General features: G+C 36.7%; 1 protein-coding gene across 1 annotated transcript in view; it reads right to left on the reverse strand.

Annotated features, from left to right (window-relative positions):
* THEMIS (thymocyte selection associated) overlaps nt 1-24760 on the reverse strand; it is a 193118-nt gene that overhangs the window by 153316 nt on the left and 15042 nt on the right. Inside the window, exon 2 of the mRNA XM_052645612.1 lies at nt 2419-2577. Coding sequence (XP_052501572.1) covers nt 2419-2577 — 159 coding nt within the window. The remainder of the gene's footprint in view (nt 1-2418; nt 2578-24760) is intronic.

The raw sequence follows: 24760 nt of genomic DNA on the forward strand, positions 1-24760 counted from the left end.
AAGGCTATGGTTTTTCTAGTAGTCATGTATGGATGTGAGAACTGGACTATAAAGAAAGCTGAGTGCTAAAGAATTGATGCTTTTGAACTGTGGTGTTGGAGAAGACTCTTGAGAGTCCCTTGGACTGCAAGGAGATCCAACCAGTCCATCCTAAAGGAGATCAGTCCTGGGTGTTCATTGGAAGGACTGATGTTGAAGCTGAAACTCCAATACTTTGGCCATCTGATGAGAAGAGCTGATTCATTTGGAAAAGATCCTGATGCTGGAAAGATTGAGGGCAGGAGGAGAAGGGGATGACAGAGGATGAGATGGTTGGATGGCATCACCAACTCAATGGACATGAGTTTGCATAGACTCCAGTAGTTGGTGATGGACAGGGAAGCCTGGAGTGCTGCAGTTCATGGGGTTGCAAAAAGTTGGACATGACTGAGCAACTGAACTGAACTGAACCAAGGAGTAAGAAACAGAGCTATATGGGAGCCAAATTTTTTATACCATTGAAATTAAATTGGCTAATCCAAACTAGATTGCTAAAAATTAAGACATTAATTGTAATCCTCAGACTAATACTGAAAAAATCACTAAATATACACACATATAATTAGATATTATTTTTAAAAGCATCAGACTTCTGGTTTCTAGTCTGGCATACAAGGAATTCGGTGATATCCCTCTGTCCATAAGAAAAGTGAAATCTGAACAAACTGAAAAAATCAACGACTATTCTTAGGTACATTAGAGAAGTGAGATCAGAGGACAAAGTACTGCCTCCAAAACTGGAGAGACAGACAAGCAAGTACAGAGAATCACAATTTACTAGAGAAGAAACTGCTACAAAAACCAGTACCAGCGTAGACAAATCCGAACTGCAATCAACAAATTGCTGGAGGCTTAAAGTGGACAAGTATGCGAGTAAAAACCTTCAGGGAGATCTAGTCATAGGGAGGGACCACAATTTTTTAAGTTCTACCACCAAAAACTCAACCTAGCCCTCACAGTGAATATCAAAGAAAAATCTCCTCATGCTTCTCATAGAGGGAAGGTAGAAAACCCCATTTTGAAACAGGCCAGAGCATTCTATTCTTAATCCATGCTTTATTAAAACTCACTGACCCAGAGAGATTAAAATACACAGCTAACACCCACTCTAGCCTTCCACTTCGGGAAAATACACAACAAAGCCCACTCTCACCTTTCCACTTGGGGAAAGGGAAATACCCAGCTTTAGCCTGCGCTGGTTTTCCACAAGGGAGAAGGGAAATACCCAACTTCAACCCACTCTAGCCATACTGTCCGAACTAAGGATGTGGCAAAGGGGACCAAGAAGCACTCGTGAAGTTCACAATTCAGAGGCACAAGTTCACAAAAACACAATGACATAATCACAGGACTAGAGAATGTTTCTACCCCTGCCACACCTTACTGCCACATTGCATGCGTGCATGCCAAGTCTTTTCAGTTGTGTCCAACCAACTCTGCGACCCTATGAACTGTAGTCTGCCAGTCTTCCCTGTCCATGGGATTCTCCAGGCAAGAATACTGGAGTGGGGTGCCATGACCTCCTCCAGTGGTCTTCCCAACCCAGGGATTGAACCTGTGTCTCTGATGTCTCCTGTATGGGTTTTATTCTCAGGCAGAGTTCACCAAACTGTAGTTCACAGGTCAAAATCTGCCAATCCCCTGATTTTGAAATAAATTTCTATGGAACCACAACCGCGTTCACTGGTTTAAGTAGTGTCTATAGCTTCTTTCATGTAACAACATCAGAGTGGAGTAGTTGTTGTGAAGGCTATTTGGCAAGTGAAGTCTTAAATATTTACCATCTGGTCCTTTACAAAAAGAGCTTGCCAACTCTGGTCTAAAGAATAAGACGAATAAGAAAATCATTAATTACTATCCAATAAGGTGTATAGTATGGTGCCCAAGATACTATGGTAACATAAAAGAGTGATATCTAGATTGAATTATAAAGTCAGCAAAAGTTTTCTAGGAGACATAATATCTAGGCTAATTTCTGAAGACAGAGTTAACTAGACAAAGAAGAGCAGCCAAACTTGTCAGTATGGCCAGAAAATGAAGTTTAGCAGTGATCCAGGGAGCTAGGAATAAAGAGTGCAACTATGATTAAGAAATATTAATTAGTTCTACATAAATTATGAAAATATATCTTTAATTTCTTCATTCCCACTATCTAGCAGAAAATATTAATTCCTAAGTAAAATATGTTTACTGAAAAGGCGAGAAAATATTTGACTTCTATTAGTCCTTAAAAATCACTGAACTATAAGACCTGAGTTTTTCACCCAGTACCCTAGAATAAAACAAAAATACCATTTTTTCATTGTTTTCAGTTGTAGAGATTATATAACATTTAACAATACAGTTTTACAAATGAGAAATGGTTGCAAAATAATGTACCTGGAAAATTCATAGGCAGTTCAAATGATTGTGGAGACACACAACCTTCAACGTGCCCACAAATTTCAGCCATGATTTTCTTAATTTTGAGGTCAGTAATTTTAATCACTTCTCCTGTTGACAAACAGCATTCATTTCCAAACATTTCATAAACAGAACCTGAAAAGAGGAAGAAAAAGAGAATTCAATAATGAAGACCAAAGTAGGAATCAAAAGCCTCATATGAAGCATTTTTATTCAGTTCTTCTCTTAGACACCTGCTAAACAGGAATTTAATCAAGCTTGGCAAAATGTATAGCACTTGCTAGGAAAAATATTAGATTTTTCACTTCATCCACTGGGCAAAGTGTAAACAATCTTATTTTTGCTATTATTGTAAATTGAATTTATGGTTTCTTCAGTACCTTTAGCTCATCTTTCCAAGGTCAAGCTCAGCCATGTCTTCTCCTACTGGAATTTATATTTTTTTGCTAGGTCACAGAGTGAAACCCACATGAGTCAATAATGATCTAAGTAAATACTGCAAACAAGGTTGTAATACAATCTAACCTTCAGACTTTATTTTTGGGGGCTCCAAAATCACTGCAGATGGTGATTGCAGCCATGAAATTAAAAGACGCTTACTCCTTGGAAGAAAAGTTATGACCAACCTAGACAGCATATTCAAAAGCAGAGACATTACTTTGCCAACAAAGGTCCGTCTAGTCAAGGCTATGGTTTTTCCTGTGGTCATGTATGGATGTGAGAGTTGGACTGTGAAGAAAGCTGAGCACCGAAGAATTGATGCTTTTGAACTGTGATGTTGGAGAAGACTCTTGAGAGTCCCTTGGACTGCAAGGAGATCCAATCAGTCCATTCTGAAGGAGATCAGCCCTGGGATTTCTTTGAAAGGAATGATGCTAAAGCTGAAACTCCAGTACTTTGGCCACCTCATGTGAAGAGTTGACTCATTGGAAAAGACTCTGATGCTGGCAGGGATTGGGGGGCAGGAGGAGAAGGGGATGACAGAGGATGAGATGGCTGGATGGCATCACCGACTCGATGGACGTGAGTCTTGAGTGAACTCCGGGAGTTGGTGATGGACAGGGAGGCCTGACATGCTGCGATCCATGGGGTCGCAAAGAGTCAGACACGACTGAGCGACTGAACTGAACTGAACCTTCAAAGACAGAGGGTTTGTATACCTGGGCTTCATATTAAGAGTATTACATCTATTTATAATACCTAGTTATTTTCATCATCATGAATATAACATTTTGCCCACTTTTTCTCTTGTTTTTGACAAGCTGGAAACAATTCTCAATATCTGATGGCAATAGAGGGCAGACCAATCCAGGCAAACTGAAAAGCTTCATTTTAGTTCAGAATTTCAGTCTTCTTCCTAAGAAACCTTTTACCATAGATGTCAAACCTCAAATTTTCATCTATTTAATTTTTCTTTTATATCTCCTGATGGAGAAACATTGAACAGTGAAATAACTAAAAGATGAGCAACAAGAAACAGGAGAATAAAAATTCTGGATAACCTACCCTCAGTAAAAAGGAAACAACCCCCAAACTACATCTTTGTGATATTGTCACTTAACAATAAAACAGGAAACCAAAAGTTGATATAAATAAACATTGCAGAACTGTGAGATTTTTATTTTTATTTTTAGGTTTATTTATTTATCTTTTTATTTTACTTTACAATACTGTATTGGTTTTGCCGTACATCAACATGAATCTGCCACGGGTGTACACGTGTTCCCAATCCTGAACTACCCTCCTGCCTCCCTCCCCATACCATCTCTCTGGGTCATCCCAGTGCACCAGCCCCAAGCATCCTATATCCTGCATCGAACCTAGACTGGTGATTCATTTCTTATATGATATTATATATGTTTCAATGCCATTCTCCCAAATCATCCCACCCTCTCCCTCTCCCACAGAGTCCAAAAGACTGTTCTATACATCTGTGTCTCTTTTGCTGTCTCGCATACAGGATTATCATTACCATCTTTCTAAATTCCATATATATGTGTTAGTATACTGTATTGGTGTTTTTCTTTGTGGCTTACTTCGCTCTGTATAATTGGCTCCAGTTTCATCCACCTCATTTTTAAATATATCAATTTTCTTTTCTCCAATATGATTTAAACCCTCTTTACCACACTAAAATACAAACAATAAGAGCATAAGATTTTAGGTTAGTTGGTTGGTTTTCTGAATTTTTCTCTGCTGAGACCCTTCCTCACAGATATAGCAGGTATCTAAAACACTTTTATAGCATTAATGGTTATCATGAAAGCTATTAAGCCCAGCATTTAATCTAGGTCTATCCTGTAGCTCAAACTGTAAAGAATTTGCCTGCAATGCAGGAGACCCAGGTTTGATCCCTGGATCAGGAAGATCCTCTGCAGAAGGAAATGGCATTTAATCTAGCTTTAAACAATTCTATGATTGTATCAGTCTCAACAGGGAGCAGGGGACATATGCAAATCAGAATGATTTAAGGAGGTTTTATACAATTCATGAGGTTCTCACAGCAAGTATTCTGGGGTGGTTTGCCATTCCCTCCTCCAGCGGATCATGTTTTGTCAGAACTCTCTACTATGACCCTATCCATCTTGGGTGGCCTTACACAGCATGACTCATGTGTGAAATGGATGCAATAGACGCAATAGACATGAACTTGGGCAATGGACACTGATGCAATTGACATGAACTTGGGCAAACTTCGGGAGATGGTGAGGGACAGAGAGGCCTGGTGTGCTACAGTCCATGGGGTGGGAAAGAGAAGGACACAACTGGGTAACTGAACAACAACCAGGAGATTTCAACAAAGGGGCAATTTACACACAGGCACAGCCAGTTCTAGAAAACACAAGAACATAAATGTCCTGATCTCACTCTTCCTCCATTGGATCATAAGCCAGTGCAGCCCAGTTCAGCCAGAAGCTAGAGGACAATGGCGCTGCTGACTCCACAGGAGTCAGCCTTCCAGGCAGAGTGGAAATGAAATCTAGCACACCAATCTTATTGTCCAAAAACTAGGGTCATTTTTGCAGACAAGCTAGTGTATGCACTCCTCGTATACTTCTAAAACTCGCTTCTTTTCTCACACTATTCCCTTAACTACATACACATATGTTCATTACTTTTCATTAACTTCAATACGTTGTGTTGTTGGCCATCTCAAATCCCTCATGGAACACACTGGGATATTAAATAATAATAGTAAATCCACAGTGACATTTTCTTCCAGTGAGCTCAGAATAGTTATTTTCTGATTCTCATTTGGCAATTAATCTCACAGTAGCATTTTACTTTTACAGTATTATCTCATCCTGACTTAACTTTTTATGACTTTAGTTTCTATTACTCCCAATTTAATTTTAAGCTTCATGAAAAAAATACTACGCTATATTATTGTATATCTACCAACACATCAACCTCCCTTCCTCAATTATTGAGCAATCTTTAATGAACACTTACTATGTGTCAGACATTGTAATTGGCAGTAATTTAATCTGGCATTTAACTGACAGTAATCTAATTGACATTGTAATTAGAGATATAGAGGCTTCCCAGGTGGCTCAGTGGTAAAGAGTTCCTTGGCCAGTGCAGGAGCTGCAGGAGACGTGGGTTTGATCCCTGAGTCAGAAAGATCCCCTGGAGGAAGAAATGGCAACCCAGTACTCTTGCTGAGATAATGCCATGGACAGAGGAGACTGGTGGCTTACAGTCCATAGGGTCACAAAGAGTCAAACATGGCTGAAGTAACTGAGCAACACATGCATGCATTAGAGGTCCAATCCATATGTTTTCTCCATAGAAGCACTGTTTTGAAAGGAAGAGACAAGGAAGCAAACAATTGCAGTAGATTATGAGAATGCTATAATACAGAAAATACAGGGCATTGTGGGAGTAAATTGGCAGCATTTAACTAAGCAATTACATGGTAAAGAGACTAGAGAAAGGATTATGGAGGAGACGACAGCTAGCTGAGTTTTAAAGGAAACCTCACAAGATGTTAGGGCAGGAGAGGATATAGTATTTGAAAAGGTAGTGAAGTGTGAAAGAGTCTGATACATTCTGGAAACTTCACATAATATTTTATATCTTAAATATAAGTAAGAAGTGGGAACTGGTAAGAAAGGAGACGGAGAATTAGAGGGATTCCAGATCATGCAGTGTGTTTATAAAATTACCAATAAACAATAACAAAACAATTAAAGTCTGAAGCAACCTCAGAGTCAGAGAATTTACATTTTCAGTTATCAGGGTTCAGGAACTAATACCAATTTAATGAGAGGTCATACATACCTAGGCGCTTGCTCTCCAAAGTGTGCATTGCTGCATCACCTGGGAGCTTGTTAGGACCTTAGCCAGACCCCAGACCTGCTGAATCAGAACCTGCATTTTTAACAAGATCCCCAGATGATTCATAAGTACATTAAGGTCTGGAAAGCACTGGTCTAGACAACAAATGTATGACTGAAATAGTCTCTGTTCTGAGACTGTAGCAAAACTCAGCAGAGAAAAGGACATGTCAGGTAGAGGAAGCACTCAGCGTCACTGAGGCAGAGGATGTGTCAGTGGGGACATGGAAAGGGGAGGATTTAAAATAGCAAAGTGACATGGTAAGATTTTTGTCACATGAAATAGAATATAATTTGATTTTTCCCATTTCAGCAGAAGTCTGTTTAGCTTAATTTCAATGCAATGAATGTCTAATTGCAGATGTAATGTATAGCAAACTGGCTCACTTGGAATGCCATCCCTTTTTCAAAGGTCCACTGGAATTCCAAATTAAAAGATGAATTTATGTGACATTACATATCAACTCACAGAGGACAGAAGTCAAAATTCTAACAGAAAATTCTGTGAGCTTTTATCACCATACAAAAACCTTTGCCACTTCAGGTCTCTATCTAATTATCCTTCTTCTTTCGAAAAAAGAAAATCCCCCCTCCCTTTTTTTTTCAGTCATACAAGGAAAAGAACCTCATGAGAATGTTAATCTTTAATACTTGCCTTGAATTCTTTGTGACTTGCCATTTTCTCTAAGTAAGAAAGCTATGAACTCGTTTTTAATAAAGAGAGAAGTCAGTGATACCCAACTCTAGAAAGTTATGTCCATGATAGGTGACAGGAAATACAGCAAATCACAAACTCCTGAAACTTGAAGAGTTCTTGTACATTGTTATCATTATTATGTCTCTTAAAATACATTTTTCCTCAGTGAAAATATAAAATGGTTAATTTAAAAAACAGCCAACACTTATAATCTCAGAACAAGCACATTATAATGTGCCTAATTGCCTTAAAAAATTGCTGAGATGTGTGTCTGAATAATGTTGTGTGTATATAGATATAAAAATAGTTTTCATTTCATTTTTAACCACAAGACATGCATTTTCAATATGCAAATCTCGAATCTATTAAATCTTTACAGACTGATTCTTTCCAAGTCAGAGCATATGTATTCAGGATAATGCCAAACATCAGAGAAAGCTGGAACAAAGCAGCCTGTTTTCAGTGATCAAACATTGCCCCTGAAGGCTGTAATGAAAGAGTCATGTGCCTTTGAAATCACCTGTTCTGTAATGCTACTTTGCTCAATAAAAATGACACATTAATATCCTTTTATGAGTCCATCCCTTATTTGACAATCCACATAAGCAATGCTGGGATCACACAGGAAAAAAAAAATTGGTTCCAAAGATTTTCTTCCTTTTCTTTTACAAAGTTGAAAATGTGTGGCAGTCAGGGAAGAGGAAACTTGTTAGAGGACTTTTTTCCCTTTCCTCACCATGTACTCATTTCGCCCATTCCCCTTGCCATCACTTCTCAGCCCTGCCATGCCAACCACTCATTTCATCATCAGTCTGTCAAAGTTCAACCAATCTTAAAAATTTAGCTCATGTTCATTGTCTTCTTCAAAGCTTTCCTTTATTTCTACCTAAGAATTAATTCTTCTCTCTGTGCTCTAATAGTACTTTGCATGTCAGTTCAGTTCAGTCACTTCGTCGTGTCTGACTCTTTGCAACCCCATGAACCGCAGCACGCCAGGCCTCCCTATCCATCACCAACTTCCAGAATCCATCCAAACCCATGTCCATTGAGTTGGTGATGCCATTCAACCATCTCATCCTCTGTCGTCCCCTTTTCCTCCTGCCTTCAATCTTTCCCAGCATCAGGGTCCTTTCAAATGAGTCAGCTCTTCACATCAGGTGGCCAAAGTATTGGAGTTTCAGCTTCAACATGAGTCCTTCCAATGAACACCCAGGACTGATCTCCGTTAGGATGGACTGGTTGGATCTCCTTGCAGTCCAAGGGACTCTCAAGAGTCTTCTCCAACACCACAGATCAAAAGCATCAATTCTTTGGCACTCAGCTTTCTTCACAGTCCAACTTTCACATCCATTCATGACCACTGGAAAAACCATAGCCTTGACTAGACAGACCTTTGTGGACAAAGTAATGTCTCTGCTTTTTAATATGCTATCTAGGTTGGTCATAACTTTCCTTCCAAGGAGTAAGAATCTTTTAATTTCATGGCTGCAATCACCATCTGCAGTGATTTTGGAGCCCAGAAAAATAGTCAGCCACTGTTTCCACTGTTTCCCCATCTATTTCCCATGAAGTGATGGGACCAGATGCCATGATCTTAGTTTTCTGAATGTTGAGCTTTAAGCCAACTTTTTCACTCTCCTCTTTTACTTTCATCAAGAGGCTCTTTAGTTCTTCTTCACTTTCTGTCATAAGGGTGGTGTCATCTGCATATCTGAGGTTATTGATATTTCTCTCGGCAATCTTGATCCCAGCTTGTGCTTCTTCCAGCCCAGCGTTTCTCATGATGTACTCTGCATATAAGTTAAATAAGCAGGGTAACATTTATCTCCATTATAACCCCTGTGTGATCATTATCACAGGCTGCAGTTGCAGTATTATTTTCTGGCCATTGATATATATATACATTAGAATTTGCTATGCTTTCCTAAAGAAAAAACATCATCTTAACTATATTTATACCCCTCCTCACATGTGCACAGATAATTGCACCTCTTTTGTTGATTAGTATTTAGATCCTTAGTGAATGTTAAATTATAACTTAGCTTTACTGTAAAATGACAACAAGTTACTAGGAATAGAGTAAAAGTCTTTCTCCATCAACAGTTTAAAACATAGTTAACCCAAGGCTTTGGCATGGATTATATCTCTAATAACAAATGTACAAGTATATGTGAGATTAGCTGGTCACCTTGTGAATTCCCTAGACAAGGAATATTAAGAGCAAGTAATTCTATAATATGAATCTCTGGGGCTAAATTTTCTGTTTTTCCATTGTGTTTATCATTTTTATATTGCTGGACTTGAGGATGAGTTTCATAAAATGATCTAAGTTTGATTTAATTTACTTTGTATAGTCAGACTGATATTGTATGACACTATCTATAGATTAGGCTTGCTAGTAGAGATTTATCATTGCTACACATAAACAGTTGTGGTTATTCTTTGTTATTATTCTTACATAGCCAGTCTTCCATAAAGAGACTGTCTCCATCCCCCGTATGGCATAGACAAAGTCATTCCCACCCCCGACATGAAGAATATATCTAAAAATAGATGAACATGATATATGAATGTAATTTGCAAATAAATAAGCATAAAACAGCTAGCTTGCAGCTTTATTAGGGATAGATCCTACCAGCTGGATATCAGGTATATCTGAGAGGTACACCACTGAGAGGTATATCTGAATATTAATAGGAAATGATCTTTCAAGGTCATAGAGACTCTCATTCCTTCTGCCAAACTATCAATATGAGGAGGTCAAAACAGTGGCACCAAGTATTAAGGCAAATGATGACTGACACCAAAGAGAGCTAAGGTATAATCTCTTTTCTACCAATATGGGGTTTTTTTCTGGTGAATTTTAGGTTTAAGTGTTAACTGAGAAATCAAGTTTAAAGACAGAAATACGCTAGAAACTATAGTGAATGTTGGTGAGTCTTACAAAGTCTGAACATGGAAGCAATGAAAACCACAATAGGTTGAAAATGATAGAATCCAAGAGTCAATAAAGCAGATTAAAATCATAGTGAGGCCAGAAAACGTCTAACTTTTCAACTACTCTGAGTGAAATATGCAGCATTTAGACAATCGGGTTTTGGTAGTTGATGGAGAAAGATTCACAGTGTCATGCACCAGCTAAAAATTTAAAGTTTGTTTAATGGTAGATTCAATTTAGTAGATTAAATAAAATTGTACTTAGAGGGTTTGTCAGTTGGTGTAACCATAGAAGTCATCATCATGGCTCTTTGTGGCAATAAATATCAGAACAAGGGGACTCGGGGTGTATGAAATGAGTATCCCTCCTACATAGCTATGAAACATATCCCTATGATGATGGAGCAAATCAGTGATTTATATCTTCCAATATTATTACTGACCAAATATTCCCCTGGCTTTACCCAGATTTTAATTCTCAAAATTATATTATAAATAATGTCATAATCATATGTTCATATAATTATATGAAAAATGTTGCATTGAGAGTGGTTTATTATCTTAGGAATGACTTGATTTCAAGTACATTTTATATACTTCAATACATTTGCCTATGTATTATATCCTAAATGTTAAATAAAGCTGCTGTAGTCCTCGATAGCTATTTAAAATCATAAACTTGTTCTCCATATCCCACTTAATGAAATCAATACATTGGTTGAATTGTTTATACATGGGCTCCAATGTACTATAATGTGTTTACTCCAGGCATACAAGATAAAACTTCACTATATTATAAATTTTTCCTAAGTTCATTAGCACTGAATACTTCATTAACTATTTTGCTTACAAAATATGAATTTTGAAATTACTTTATATCCATGGAATTAAATAATAAAGATGTATATGCTTGAATTTAAATGCCTTTATTTTTTATTTTTATAATAATTCATTTGTATTAAATTACCCATCTATAATGGACTGGGAAAAGAAAATAAACTGGACCTTCACTACAGGTAGTTTGAGAAGCACTTCTCTAAACCGTTAAGAACAAATATGACCACAGTCAGTCTGTGCAGGGAACCAGGATGTAGTCTCAGGGAGTTAGAGAAAAATCTGAATATAGTAGAAAAGGGAAAGTTATAATGTAATATACAAATCAGTATTATTAACTCATCTATCTCAATATCACCAGTGGCCTGAGTGCCCTGACTAAAATACACAGGAATTTTAATCAGCTTGACAATAATAGTTCTAATTGCAAGCTATTACACTGGCATTCTGATTTGTACATTATACTCTTCTGAGTTATGTGAGACCGTGCTTGAACCTAATTGAACCTGAACACTTGGAACTGCTGCGTCTACACAGCTAAGGAACAAAGCCAGGAGCACGTGAAATCCCCCAAGAGATGAATTTTGTGAGTTCTATCTAACTAGTGTGCCAGGTATTCTCAATGAGAGAGATGGCAAATATCTAAATTATATTCTTCCATTCTCCCTTCCCATCAATAATCATCTATGGCACATTTCCAGCTGAATCAAGATGAGGCCTAATAATCCGCCTCAACATAAATTTCCAAGTGACTGTCCATCAGTTGAAGATGGCATGCCAGGTATAAATTATTCTGAGTCCAGTCCTCTACTCTGACTTTTCTTGCTTTCTTTAAGCCCCCTTGGGAGATATTTATTTTTAAAGAGTTTAATTGTCTGGTTTGGCTAATTTACTCTCAAAGGCTTAGTTAAAAGAAATCTGGCAAAAGAATACAGACTCTCCATCCATCTTTTTTTTTTTTTTTCAGGTAGCTGCCTGAATTAAGGCATAAAACATCTAACTTGATAATAATCACAACTATATATAGCCCAATGGCAGCCATAGGATGACTTTCAATTTCACTTATATTTCTAAGCCAAGTGCCATTATTTCTAATGATCTCTTGAATCACTAGTCTTAGTGTCAGGAGCTTAAATACCATCACATCCTACTAATATATTAAAATGGCTGAGTCTCTATACAATATCTCTACCAACTGGTTGTCTAAACTATATTTGAATACTTTCAATGGTGGAATTCCAATTATTTTAGTGTGACACACTTGGTGTGCATGTATGCTTTCGAGAAATTCTTATTGTTAAAAGCTCTGCATTTTAAGTGTAATATGTGTTCCTATAGGGTATAGAGACACTGAGAACTATGCTTATCCTTGGAATCATACAGAAAACAGTTATTTAATTCTCATATAGAGCAGCCTTAAAATGTCTGAAGATAGCCATAACCCATTGTTCTTTAAAACAAATCAATCTGTCCAATGATGGAAATATGTTCAGGGCCACTGCTTACAGCATAGGTTGCCCATTATCAAAGTACCTAAAGCACAACTTACTTGGATGTCAAGGGCATTCTTGCAGTTCTGCAACAAGGTATTATGCCCCTCAAAAACACACATGCCACTGACTGTTCCAGAAGAGGTTTGATAGTGCCTGTGGGGATGTTCTAAGGTGGCTGCTTCAGCACCTACCACCATGTTTGAATTTCAGCTAGTGAGAAAAAGAGATGAAGAGAAGGAAATATTCTTTTTGTTTCAGTGGCATGCAATAGAAATTTCAAATGTCAAATACTATCTCAGTCCATTAGATAAAACTTAATCAAGTGGCTACTTTAAGCTTCAAGAGACCAGCATCTTTAACCAGGCAGCTGTGTTCACAGCTGAAATCTCTGTTACCTTAGCAGACTGAGAGAACAGATACGGTTATCGGGACAGTAACAGTCTCTCAAATGGCAAGGGAAATTTATGCATATCTCAGGATTTAAATTAGGCTTCATGTGCCTATAAAATTTACATTGTCTTATGAAGAAAAAAATGTACATTTTTATTTGGAACACAAAAGATAGGTTTGTTGCTGGCGTTGAGACTGAAGGATAAAATTTCAGGGTTGAACTTTATCTCTATTAAGAGATACAACTGTTGAATACACACATGCACAATTTCCTCTCTCTACTCATTCCTAGGCATTTAACCAGGTAAAAATCACAGATAAAAGTGCCTTCTCTAGAGTCAGTGTCAAAAGCAGAACCTACATTTGATAAATATGTGACTTCAGGCAATATCTTCTATAAAATGGGCTAGTACCTCAATTTATTTATCTTTAAAATGAGAATAGCAATTTTACCTCAGATAGTTGCTTTGAGGATCAAAGTAGAAAATCAATTTTTAAGTGTACAACCCAGAATCTGGCACCTATTTAGGGCTCAATAGACTGGGTAACTGAACTGAACTGAACTGAAACATTAGCCATCATTGGTGTCATTATTATTATTTCATATGATGTTGTTTAAGACAAAATAACTCAATATAATGTTATACTATTGTAAACTGGTGTGATTTGCTTGGTTAAGATGAAAGATAAATGTCTTCTTGTAGATAGGGATGGGGGTTCTCCTGAATTAAAAAAAAAATGTTATTTTCTTGTCATTCTAAGAAGAGAGAATTACAGAAGTGAAAACAGAAACTTGGGCTGGAATCAAGAAATATACATCAAACGTAAATTTTTTCCCACTCTGTACCAAGGAACCTTATTTCGCCACAAATGGGTTATAAGTACGCCAACATATTAAAATTTGTCTTCCTTGAGGTGATCAACGAAGATAGGTCTGGGACGACTAGTGGCTTTGGCTGCTGGCTCTGGTTGAAAGTTACCTTGTCTGTTTACCCCATCCAAACAAATACAGTTGACTCTTGAACATTGCTGCGGTTTGGGGTGCTTACCTTCCAGGTGGCTGAAAATCTGCCTAGACTATACAGTCAGCCCTCTGTATCTGTGGTTCCACATTAATTTAATCAGCAAATTAACTGAATACATGCTATGTGCCAAGCAAAGTAATTATGATAAGTACTACTGATATAATGGTGACCAAATGATATGTGATCTTAACCTTCATGAAATATTTAATATACCGAAATAAAAGGCATTAATCAAAGAACCATACAAATATAAGATTACAAAAAGATAATTACTATGAAAGAAAACATCTTGGCCTGGGATTGGGCTCCATGAATAGGACATCTGTACTTTATTTATAAGACCATTTAACAAATATTTATTGAATCCTAGGAGTATTTATCTCAAGTTTATAGTAAAGTCTTATTAAAAGAAGCTTCAGCTTAGACTTCTGTTTCTGGAAAGATGAAGTAGACATACATTTTCCTAACCTCATATATTCCAGACTTGCAACTAAAGATGCTGGCAACCTAGAAATGCCAATGGGTACAGACAAAAAACTCCAATAAATTCTGTTCTCTCTAGCCAAAAAGTCAGGAAAGGAACAGCCTAGTAAACAGAAAATTTTTTGACAATGATCACTCTACTCAAGCCAAACACCACAGAAAAATGGTTAGTATCACAACCACCTACACCAGAAAGGGCTGGGTAGAGTTATTAAAATTGCACCCTCAATGAGTGTAGTAAGATGTTCACCCACCCTTTGCTGAGGTGGTGTCAGAAAAGGCAGAGTTGAGAGATGGGACTTACATCTTTGTGCGACAGTAATGAATTCCCATTTTCTGTCAGGGAAACCAAGTGAGGAGTCTAGGCTTCCAACACTACCCAGCCGTACTGAGGTACACTTGCTCCTCCCCCTTCCCTTCCTGCAGTGAAATCAGAAGATGTCAGTGGAGTATCAGGATTTCCACGAGGCACCACCTCACCACAAAAGACCATTACTCACAAGAGTAATGAGGCACTATTATCCCTCTTATCAAGAGTGGTATCAGTGAAAAACTCGTGAGGAGTCAGTAGTCACACTACGACCAGCAGTAAGAAGGAGCCCTTCTCCTTTGGGTGCCAAAAGAGGCTGAAAGGAGAACCTGGCCTTCTAACGCCACCTAGCAATAACGAGGCAATGCATCTCTTCCCCTGTTGGAGAGATAAAAATCAGAAACCTAACAGAAAACTAAATATATAACAGACTTAAGCTTTGACATAATAATAGTTACATAAGAAAGCTGTGGTACATATACACAATGGAGTATTACTCAGCCGTTAAAAAGAATTCATTTGATTCAGTTCTGATGAGATGGATGAAACTGGAGCCGATTATACAGAGTGAAGTAAGCCAGAAAGAAAAACACCAATACAGTATACTAACACATATATATGGAATTTAGAAAGATGGCAATGACAACCCTGTATGCAAGACAGGAAAAAAGACACAGCTTTGTATAACGGACTTTTGGACTCAGAGGGAGAGGGAGAGGGTGGGATGATTTGGGAGAATGGCATTCTATCATGTATACTATCATGTAAGAATTGAATCGCCAGTCTATGTCTGACGCAGGATACAGCATGCTTGGGGCTGGTGCATGGGGATGACCCAGAGAGATGTTATGGGGAGGGAGGTAGGAGGGGGGTTCATGTTTGGGAACACATGTAAGAATTAAAGATTTTAAAATTAAAAAAAAATAAATAAAAAATAAATGCAAATAGTCTAAATACATCAATTAAAAGAGACTGATAGAGTGCAATAAAAAAAAAAATGACCCAAAAATATGCTATCTACAAACTACTTACTTCAAATATAACAATATAGACAGGCTGAAAGAAAATGGATGGAAAAAGATATATCATGCAAAAATGTATCAAAGGAAAGCAGGAGGAGCTATATTAACATACAATACAGTAAACTTCAGATTGAAGAAAATTGCTATGGACAAGGATATATATTACATAATGAAAAAAGGGTCAATATACCAAGAAAATTCAGCAATCTTAAATATGTATATATCAAACAATGGAGCTACAAAATATGTCAATAATAACTGATTCAACTGAAAGGACAAATAGACAAATCCACAATTATAGTTGGAGACTTCAACATCCATCATTCCACTACTGATAAAACATTAGATATCAGTAAGGATATAGAAGAGCAAGGAATCTAAACAACAGAATCTAATCAACTTTTATAGAAGACGATAACCAATACAACAAATACACATTGATTTCAAGTCACCATCCATTCTGAGATATCCTGAACCATGAAACAAGCCTCAACAAATTTAAAGAACTGAATCATACTATTCTTTAATTACAATGAATTAAACTAAAAATAAATAACAGAAAGATAACATAAATTCTCCAAACACTTAAAAACCTAATGCCATACCTCCAAATAATCTGTAGGCCTAAAGAAAATTGCAACAATTGCAACCACAAATTTTGACAAAGATAAGGAAGTACAGAGGGGAAAATGTATATTACTAAATGATGATATTTAAAAAGAGAAAAGTCTCAAGTAAATATTCTAAGCCTTTTCATTAAAAACTTGGAAAGAAAATAATATATAGAGAAAAATCAATGAAACAAAGATGATTCCTTGAAAAGATCAATAAAGATTACAACCATTAGAAACTCTGAAAAAGAAAGAAGATACACTTTACAAATAAGAAGAATAAATGAGAAGATAATCACTGCAGACCCTCCAGATGGCAAAAAGGAAAAAAAGAGAATCCTACAAACAACTTAACCTACGTAATTCAACAACTAATGTGAAATGAACCAGTTCCTCAAAAACCACAATATACAACTCACCCAAAACAAAATAAATAATTGTTTCAGTTCTTTATTCTGATAATTGATTAATAATTACAAAGTCCTATAAAAGAAAACTCCAGCCCCTGGTTGTTTCACTACAGAATTCTATCAAACCTAAAAGGAAGTATTTTCACCAATTCTATACAATCTCTTTCAGAAAGGAGAAGAGAGAATATGTACCAATTTACTTTATGATTCTAATACTACCAAAATCAGACAGACATCACAAGAAAGAAAACTGCAGACCAATAATTCTACCAATATAGACCAAAAAAATCATTCACAAAATTATAGCTGATAGAATACAGCAATATATTTAAAAACTATATATCATAACTAAGTGTGGTTAATCCCAAAGATACAAGGTTAGTTCATATGTTCAAAACCAATCAGTGCAATCCTCTATATTAAATTAGGCTGGAGAAGAAAAAGCATATGACCAAATAAATTGATGTAGAAAAAGCATTTGACAAAATTTAACACACATTCAAAATAATTTTAATAAAAAGAACTCTATGTAGAAGCCAATGTGAAAAAGATGAAAAGACAAGCTACAGATTAGAAGAAAATATTTGCAATCCATGTATATAGAATTTACAGAGAATTAAATCAAATAGTAAAAAATCAAACAATCCCATTAGAAAATGGGCAAAAGATATGTGCAATCATTTCACTGAGGAAGAAACACAGATGGCAGATGAGCACATTGTTAGCCATTACTGAGTGCAAATTAAAAGCACAATGAGAATCACTACATACTTCTCAAAATAGCTAAAATAAAAAAAATTACAACAACAAATGCTGGTGAGGATGCAGAAAAGCTGAAATACTTGCACATTGTTGGAAGAGAATATAAAATGGTAGAGTCACATGAAAACACATTTTGACAGTTTCTTAAAAACATAGCTAAATATGCAACTACCAGTATTTCACACTTGGGCATTAATACCAGAGAAATAGAAAAAATTATTTTCACATAAAATCCTGTCTACAAGTGTTTGCAGCAACTTTATTTATAATAGCCCCCAACTGGAAACACACCAAATATCCTTTAACATGTCAACAGATAAATAAATTGTGGTACATCCATACTACGGATACCCCTAAGCAGTAAAAAATGAACTATTAATTCATCCAAAAATCTGTATTAATCTTCAGAGAATTATGCTGAGTGAAAAGGTCAGTTCCAAAAGGTTATATGCTGCGTGTTTCTCTTTACATAACACTTTTGAAATGAAAAAATTATCAAAATGCTGAACAGAATAATGGTTAAAGGGGGTTAAGTAAGAGATGGGGGAGTGGGAAGGAAGTGGGTGTGGCTATAAAAAGGCCACACGAGTGACATGATGGCAGAAATGCTCTGCACCTTCACTGTATCAATGCCAATATCCTGGCTGAGATGCACTGTAGTTTTGTAATGTGTTACAACCGTTAGAAACCAGATGAAGGTTACATGGGATTTCTCTGTATTATTACTGCAATTTCACAGGCCCATAGTCATCTCAAATTAAGGGTTTAATTTAAACATACATGTGTGTGTGTGTGTGTGTGTGTGTGTATCATACCTGCGGTGCAGTGCAACTTATTACATCAGTGACAGACTAAGAAAGCCTCAGTCAAGCACAGGAACATAGGAAGACAAAGGGAAGCAGTAGAAGGAGCCTGAGAAAAATGAATAACCCCTAACTGCAGTAAGTCCTTAGGAGAGTCATGATAACAGCAATAGAGGCGGTGGGTTACATTGATACTGGAAAAAATGTGAGTTTCTTCCTACCTTTTGGACACCCAGAGGGTCCCAGAGGGACTCTAGAGTAGCATTGTCCATTCAAACTTTCTGCAAAAATGGATATATAATTTGAGCTGCCCCGTACTGCAGCCAAGGGCCACAAAGGGCTCAGGAGCACTTCAAATGTAACTAATGTAACTGTGGTGCAGTGCAACTTCTATGTAACTGAGGAACTCAATTTAAAAACGTATTTAATTTAAATTGCCACAGAATGGCTAGTGGCCACTGTATTGAACAGTAGCACATTTTGGAAGGGAAAAAAAAAGCTTATATGAGAGCCTAGGTTCTGCTACTGGTAAAGTGCTTCAGAACTTGTGTAATTTGGGTGTCCTTGTATCATCTTGATTGTCCTCTTATGCTAATGAAGTCAGCAACAAACAACTAAAAGTATAATCTCTTACATATGTAATAGGTGATGTATGATTATGGCCAAATGGGGTCAATCTGGAAGGTTGGTTATTAATATTAAGGGATAGGCATTCCAGAAAGTTAAAATAGCACTTTTCAGATTTAAACAAATTAATACGTATTAAAGAATTATATGGGCTTCCCTTGTGGCTCAACTGGTAAAGAATCCGCCTGCAATATGGGAGGCCTGGGTTCGATCCCTGGGTTGGGAAGATCCCCTGGAGAAGGGACTGGCTACCCACTCCAGTATTCTGGCCTGGAGAACGCCATGGACTGTATAGACCATGGGGTCGCAAAGAGTCGGACACGACTGAGCGATTTTCACTTTACTTAAAAGAATTATATGGCATCTAGTATGAGACGGACACAACTGAAGCGACTTAGCAACAGAAGCAGCAGTGTCTTTCCAAGATAATCTAATTACAAAATACAAATCGGTTGAAGAGAACGTATGAAGAGTGGATTTGTACTGTAGGCAATATATTGCTATGTTTCTAAGAAAGTTCTCCTAAGGGCTGCTTGCTCTTAGGAGCAAGAGCAAGACAGGAGAGGCAAGGAGAAGTTACCGGATGCCATTAAGTATTCAGTGAGGAGAGCCAGAATAGACTGGCAGCCACAAATACTAAAATTGCCCTCCACAAACTGGTGAAACAAAAACAGAACAATGTGGCCAAAGTGGCTTCCAGACCACAATGCTGGGGTACTAAGAGAAAGCTGGTGAATTAAAATGTGGAAAAACTGGAAAGGAAACACCATGCTCACTTCCTAATATATTTTTCTGCCATCAAATTGTCATACTTAAGCAGCAATAGTCCTCTCTAGCTCCTCTTGAACAACTGCTTGGCAGCAGGCTGCACCAGAATTAATTGGAGAACACTTTAAAATATAGATTCTAGGGCTTACTCCAAAAATTCTAAATCAGATTTTCCAGGGTAGAATCCAGGAATATGTTTTTGTTTTTTTAAAGTTCCCTAGTATATTCCAAAGTTTACTTAGGTTTGAGAGATACTGTTACAAATCATGGAAAAAAAGTAAAAGAAAATCAGTAAGTACATCAACCTGGGAAATGATACAAATTTGGGAGCTAGTTAAAACTACAAGATGAAAACAAGACACAAGCAACTCTGGATAGATCTCCTCCACTGAGAGCAAGAATAGAGTATCTAAGACATGTGCAAAGACAAATATTTAATGCTATTACTTAATATACTTGAACACAGACAATGAGATACACACGTCTGTGTCCAATATGTTTAACCTATAGTCCTGGGTAAGCGTTAAAAAAATGTCTGTATTTGAAGTACACTAATCAGAAATATAGAACCCAAGTATAAACTAGTTAACCCCCTCCAAAATTAATCAGAAGCTCATACTCTCAAAGCAACTCCCACAAGTGTCGTCTACATTTATCTCCTATTAACACAGTTTTTTTTTAAATTAGAATAATGGATATTAGTATTAAGATGGCTTTATTGGTAGTGAAAGTTTTAGTCACTCAGTTTGTGTTTGACTCTTTGCCACCCCATGGACTATGGCCCACCAGGCTCCCCCGTCCATGGAATTCTCTAGGCTAAAATACTGGAGTGATAGCCATTCCCTTCTCCAGGGGATCTTCCTGACCCAGGGATTGAACCCAGGTATCCTACATTGCAGGTAGATGCTTTATCATCTGAGCCAAAAATGAGTGGTGTTCAAAATTAGTCTCAAATGTAACACAGGCTCCTCTTCTTGCAAAGGGTATAATTAAGTGAGCCCAATATAGGTCCTGGGCTTCACAATCCTGGTTTGGCCAAGCAACTTTGTCATCTAACCAGAATAGCTGGAATATTGCTGCAGAAGTTCCTAATGAGCCTTTCATGGAAGGTTCTGTCAGAGTATTTAAAAAGACAAATAATTTAGACTATATCAAGCTGACACACAGGTCATATAAGTATTTTGACATCTGTTTGCAAATAAACATTCTACATTTGATAAAATTTCATTTTATGAGAAATGAAATTCTCATTTCATTATATGCTTCCAAGGACTGAAGTCTATCAACATCTACAAAATATAACCTAGTAAAGGTGACCGATGACATCAATTCTCAGTCAGTTTGAAACTAAAGTCATTTTCTCCAGAAAGTTTAGCATGGCCTTTTTTTATCAGTTACTCTTAATAAATGGGATTCCCAGGTGGTGCATTGGTAACCTGCCAATGAAGGAGACAGGTTCGATTCTTGGGTCAGGAAGATCCCCTGGAGGAGGAAATTGCAACCCACTCTAGCATTCTTGCCTGGGAAATCTCATGCACAGAGGAGCCTGGCGGGCTACAGTCCATGGGGTGGCAAAGAGTCAGATGTGACTGAGTAACTGAGCACGCACACTCTTAATATATAGAATGAAATTAATAACACCATGGGCTTATTTCAACAAATGAGAGTTGCTAAATTTTGCTGAGCATTGAGCTTGTGGGTTTTTAAAACGTGATACTCCCTTGAATAATTCTGTTTTCTTTTCAAAAGAAATCTGAATTAGAAAACCAACTAACATGGAGCCCAACAGTAAAAATACAATGCTGCAGGTCACCTGTCAGGTGAATGGCATCTATCAGTATGAGAACTGATAAACGAAAGGCTTATTGTTCCAAGTAAGAAGAGAATGTTCTTAACAGCAGAAATCAAAAATTCCATACTTACTTCTATCTTCAGTGGTTTAAAGCACTCATTTCAAGTGTGTTGCAATAAGAAGTAATTTACTCAGTCCTATTTTTAAAAATCTTCTTCAAAATAATGTTATTTCTATACAAAAAATGTTTTCTTAGGTATATTATCAGAAAATTCCAATGTTCTAATCAGCAGTTGATCAAAACTCCATCATATACCAATCCAGGAGTGACCACATAATTGTAAGCATTTGTTAGTGTAGAGCTGGACAGGACACACTTCTGTAGCTGTTGTGTCTGACTTCATGAGGAGTCTTGACTTCTTAGGGAGGGCTAATAGTGATTTAATGAGCTTTGTTACTGCAAATTCAGCATACTGCCAGGTATTACCAGTCATTCAGAGTATTAGCTGAATAAATGGATATTCTTGGAGATTTATTTAATCATTTATTTGTTTTCCTTTGTTAAGTATCATTAAGAAAGACAATTGTTGATCCTGTTATTGGAAAAAGAAAGTTTTCTTTCTCTCTTCATTAACAATCAGTGAATGGAATAATTGCACAGACTTTGAGGACAAGTCTGCCCCTCTAAAAGGAGGAGGTTAATTTTGTTGATTTGGAATACTGTCTTATTCTAAAAAGTGTAGATTTACTAGAATTAATGGACAAATTCCAAGAAGGCAGGGTTAAGCGAGATTTAAAAAAAAAGAAAAATGGATCCTTGTGGCTGTCAGCAGCTGCTTCTGCTGTCGCGACTCTGATGCACTGAGAGAGACCAGGCCGAGGCCACTGGAGTGGGGCGGCAGCATCGCAACCGCACAGCCTGCGGCTGCCTTTTCAAACCCGGAGCTGCCCTGGCTGTTTCCTGTCCGACGCCTCTGCTAAGCTTGTATTTCAGGATTTACAACTCTCCCTCTCCAGGCCGGCTCTACCTCGGCATTTTTTCCTTCCTATCAACAGGAGCTGTGCGCGCATTAACCCTTCTCCGGCAGCCCTGATTTACCCCGCCCCGGTGCCAGCTCACAGCCCGGGTCACTAGGGTCACAGACACCTCCTAATCTTGATTTTTTTTTTTGAGCATTCGATGCGGATACAGTTGACCTGGAATTTTTTCAGGTGTCACTTCTATTATTATCCTCTCTATTATCTGTGCTTTCTTTGATCTTGATCGCAGTGGGTTTTATTTTATACCAGCCCCTCTTTCTGTTTTACTACAGCACAAAACTGCTATTCCAAGTACACTGCTGTCCAAGAGTATCAGTAAATGTATCCAGTCTCATCTGACTGAAGTGCAAAGGAGAATGGAAGGGAGGGAAAGTGGAGGAAGTCCCAGCCTATATCTGTTCTAAAACAAGTTCAAATTTTCATTACTGTCAAGTTTCTATAATCTCTCTGAACATGCTAAATGATTGCTTTTTTTTTCTTAAATTACTGGAATAAATACATGCACTATATTTAAATTGGGATATATTTAAATCAGTAACTATGTTAGTAATATTCAAAATCAGAGTGGCCTCTGATAATGAACAGTTAATTAAAAACTCAAGATTTGATTTCACAAGCTCTGGGAAAAAATATTTTACATATGTTTTAGGCTTTTCCTGATGTCAATAAAGAAGTAAAAAAAGAAATGCCTTTTGGTCTGTGGTTAGAATTTACACATTGTTCATGGAGCAGGTGTTCTTTCCTTAACTGACATTAAGTGCTGAATCACTAAACCCAACCCTTCTAACCTAGAGTAAAACGGAAAATCAAAACATTAATTTCATTACATAGATTAGTAAAAACCTTCCCCATTTCCTAATAAATTATTTTTCATTAAAATAACAACAAAATTTTCAAATAATGTCCTTGCCATTTAAAAATATTATTTCATGTGAAAAATTTTGTTTCATTTAAGTAAATTTCATCTTATGGCTTTTGCTAAAATCTGCTTTAAAAATATACAATGGTTTCAAATATTTATTAGAAGCAGAACAAAGTAGATGCCCCAACTAAAGTGCAATTTTTAAAATTCAGACCTTAAATATTGCATCAAAGATAGACATTTCTAAAAATGATTTTTTAGAATTTTTAACACCTTACTTGAAATTACCTTATCTCCCATTCTCAGTGCTTACTCTCCAGTTATTTAGCAGGGCCTAAAAAAATTTGCTGGTATCATAGTATACAAAAGTATAAACTACTACACATAAGGCCAAAGCTTTTTCATTTTCTTTAGAAAATGTTTTTCAATGTTAAATAATTGATGAATAATTTGTATTTATTCAAAGGAATTTGGTAATTAATAACCTTAAAACTTCCATTTCACAGTATTTGAAAACCTAGAAGCCAATAAGAAACACAATTTTTACTTAATTTATTGCTTAGTCACTTCTTTATACTTATAAAATGAAGGAAGCATATGAATAATCTCTATATATGTGAAAACTTATGCTAGCTTTCCATTTTTTTCATCTTTATATTGCAGAGTCAAGCTTGGCATTTAACAAATAAGTTGAATTTTTAAAGTATGAATATTCTACAGTAGATGTGAACAGTGTGTACCATTGTATAAAAATGTCCACATTTTGGGACATTTCCACTGAAGTTAAATACAAAAATCTTCCTGACAGTTATTTTCCTCTATAGCTTTTGATATTACTCCTACCTGAGCTTCTTTTGCTTGTTTTTAATGTTACTATTTTAGGACTTTTTCCTAAAATAAGTTCTGCTTGAGCTAAGTTTTAGGGAAAAAATGTGTTCCATTGAAGTACAAACACAAAAATGCCACACACTTTAAAAATTCTTTTATATTTTCAAATATTTTGATTTTGTTTTTTTAAATGTAATGTTTAATTACACTAAAAGGGTAACTCATTGATCTGTAGTGTATGACCTAGAACCAACCTAAGAGTTAAAATATACAGTAGCTGAAG

This window comes from Budorcas taxicolor, chromosome 9 (assembly GCF_023091745.1).
Source record: "Budorcas taxicolor isolate Tak-1 chromosome 9, Takin1.1, whole genome shotgun sequence".
In the NCBI taxonomy this organism is placed as follows: Eukaryota; Metazoa; Chordata; class Mammalia; order Artiodactyla; family Bovidae; genus Budorcas; species Budorcas taxicolor.